At 31.4% G+C, this 3,210-nt stretch overlaps 1 protein-coding gene across 1 annotated transcript; it reads right to left on the bottom strand.

Annotated features, from left to right (window-relative positions):
- Window positions 1-2,321: 2,321 nt before the first annotated feature.
- On the bottom strand, window positions 2,322-2,980 carry LOC127074387 (uncharacterized). The gene has a single exon (XM_051015698.1). The coding sequence runs from the start codon at window positions 2,780-2,782 to the stop codon at window positions 2,504-2,506; it is 279 nt and encodes a 92-aa protein (XP_050871655.1). The 5' UTR covers window positions 2,783-2,980; the 3' UTR covers window positions 2,322-2,503.
- Between the last annotated feature and the right edge of the window lie 230 nt (window positions 2,981-3,210).

Raw genomic sequence — 3,210 nt, 5'->3', positions numbered from 1 at the left:
TATTCTTAACCTTTGATTAAATACCTTAAGACTAGGTTATAGTCAGAATTCTCAAGAAGTCTTGACAGTTTGTCTTTGAGTTTGTAACCAAGTCTTTGATTAGTGTATTAAATCCTTATTGAGAATGAAAAATCACTCAAGCGGGTGGACTGAACCTAGCTTAGTTAACAGCGAATCATGATAAAAATATATATATCTTTTATCTTTGTTGAATATTTTTTGTTTGGTTTCTTGGATAGCGAAAATGTTTTGATTTAGAAACCCAATTCAAACCCCCTTTCTTATGTTTCTTAAACCTTCGGGTACTTCTCTTATGGCTGACCTTGATAGTGTTGGGTGAAAGCCTATAGGTAAGGTAGGAGTTCTTATCAATCTTTGGACAGTTCATCTCTCAAGAAATCGGTGGGATCAAGGGGATTGCCACGTACGAAGACTTGGAGCAGATTGAGGAAGCGAAAATCGAGTAAAAATTTCGCAGAGAGTTCAACATCAAGGTTGTATACAAGTTAAGATCCATATAGGATATTTATTTTCTCAACATTATTGTGGATAATGTGAATGTATGACCTCGTGTAATATTTGTCAAAACATAATGGTAGAACAACTATCAATGGGAAACCATTGAAGAGTGGAGTAGGCTTCTGCGATGACTATAGAGTCGAACCATTATACATCCTGGTGTACTCTCTCTCTCTCTCTCTCTCTCTCTCTCTCTCTCTCTCTCTCTCTCTCTCTCTCTCTCTCTCTCTCTCTCTCTCTCTCTCTCTCATTTTAATTTTTGTAGGCTATTCCATGTTAAGGTAACCGTTTCTTAGTGTAGTTTATCGTTAATTCCCGTAGGTAGCAATTAATTACATAGATGTAGGTTTTGTTAAAATCGAAACCTATTGGTGTTTTAGTGTTGATTAAAATCTACAAATCGTGGTGTTAGAATCCTATAGAAATCTAACTTTATAAAGAAAATATCTTTTAGTAACTTGAAAATTGTCAATTCAATAGTAGCTTGCTACTTTTTGTTATGTCTTTGAAAAATTTAAGTATAATTGTGAATTGTAGTATAATTGCATTTGTGATTCCTTCCAAGATAATCATAACGTCTCTATTTTCAAAATCGTTTTCCGGAACGCAAATTATGAATTTCATTTTGAAAATCTTTAGAAAGAATTTTAAAAATATGTTAAAAATTTTAAAAGGGTCTATTCATCCCCTCTAGACCGTTTCTCTACTCCATATCCTCACCCAACACAACTTAATATTATGAATAATTCTTGTCTTTTGAAGTTTGGCGGGGTCATTAGTAGTAGTGAAGAATCTCTTTGTTACGAAGTTTATGCATGGAAAATATATGAGGAACAATGTTTTTTTATGAGGATGTGATTATTAAAGCAAATGATTCAAGTTTGTGGAAGGATCTCGGTAATTTATGATCTAAATTTGCTCAGTTTTCATATTAGTCTCTGTAGGAGATAACGCCGATATAGATGTTTGGTTGCATTGTTGGGTCGAACAAGGTTGATGGATATCAATACATATGGTGTCAAGATGTGAAAATCTTTTAGACCGGAATATTTTTTTGGTAGCAGAACTGTAAGGTAATAAGATAGAGCAGACTTGAGAGGTTAAACAAATAAAGTAATCTCTCCTCTTTCTGATTGGATTCGATCGAATATTGGATGGAGCTAGTAAAAATGATTATATGTCTAAAAGGTTTGAAGGTTCGGAGGTTTCGCAAGTCGTAGAATTTTAGGGAATTAAAGTTAATAAAAGATCTTGAATTTTAATCTATAAAATCTTGTATTTATATAAATTCCAAAATAGTTATTCAAAATTCTGGATAAGATAGTATAATTAAAATTATGATTGAAACAACAAATTTATCCGTCACTCAAACTATGGTCCAAGTCCTAATTTAATGATTTATAAAAATTGATTGTGTTGAAGTACATTTTTTTTTTAACTTCGACCCTCTTTTTATAAAAAATAATAATAAAGTTATTAATTTGCAATATGATTTTATTTATATTTGATTATTCACTATTTTTGAAATAAAACATGTTAGATCTCAAAATCTAGCTAATTAAAAAATGAGAGATTTCAATAAAAAGGCAGAAATGGACAAGAAAATAAAAAAATTGTTTTAAATTCTGAAATAAAAAAAAAATATTAATTAAAAATATGAGAGATTGCAGAATGAACTAGAATAATGCAGATGAAAGATGGCCTTCTTTCTTAATGAGCTCTCTAGCTTGACTTCTTTCTTAAGAAATTATGTTGTTGAAATCTGGATGATGGTGATTTAGATTCGATTTACTCATCAAATATAAACAACACTGACTTCACAATTTAAAATAAATCATCCATCTTAATAAACCCAGATCCAATAAGAACCTAAACGAAAACATAAAAATTACAACAATCTAAAACCTCACAAAGACAACTTCACAAACTTAAAACACAATATCTTATTAAAACACAAATTAAGAAACCCTAGACAGAACATAAACTAAGGAACTCCTTCTCGATTAACAGCATCAGCAGCTTTGAACTGAGCCTCAGATGAAACATTAGCACCAGAGAGAGTTGGTGCTTCTGTAGAACCAGCTCCACGACCTTCCGTAGGTTGCTGGTGACCTTGTGTACCGTAACCTTGTTTCTTATAATCCTCTAAGTTATCGTATTTCAGATAAGGACTGTCCTTATTAAATGGAACCCCTTCAGTGCTGTCTTTACCTGGTTCGTTTTCGGTTGTTGGCTTTGTTTCCTTCTCAGTTTGTTTCTCCATCTTGATGATCCTATGTTGTAAGTAATGTAGAAATCTAGCAATATTTATAAGATAAAAATAACGTTTTAGTCACACGTGCGTGGTGGTCAATGAGTGAATCCATCCTTCGTTGTGTTAGTGGTGAATATGTTGGTGCCGACGTGCTGTTGTTAAATCTCCACCGCTAAAAAGGGATATGATTCACCGACAATTAAAGACGGTGTAATGACAAAGTAAAATGGACTAGTTATGTCGACGGGTTGCTTTTTAATTTTTTTTGGATTGGATAAAGTAGCTTTTAAATGAAATTGATTTTAAAATTTAATTAATTTATTAATAAATTATTATAAACAAATAACTTCAAATAAAATATTTTAATTAAATAATTATTCATTCAAATTTTAAAATATTATTGTGTTCACTATTTTTATTAAAGACAGGTGTTGGAG

This window comes from Lathyrus oleraceus, chromosome 4 (assembly GCF_024323335.1).
Source record: "Lathyrus oleraceus cultivar Zhongwan6 chromosome 4, CAAS_Psat_ZW6_1.0, whole genome shotgun sequence".
Classification (NCBI taxonomy): Eukaryota; Viridiplantae; Streptophyta; class Magnoliopsida; order Fabales; family Fabaceae; genus Lathyrus; species Lathyrus oleraceus.
Note: the sequence above shows the minus strand (reverse complement) of the source record. Positions and strands in the feature narration are given on the sequence as shown.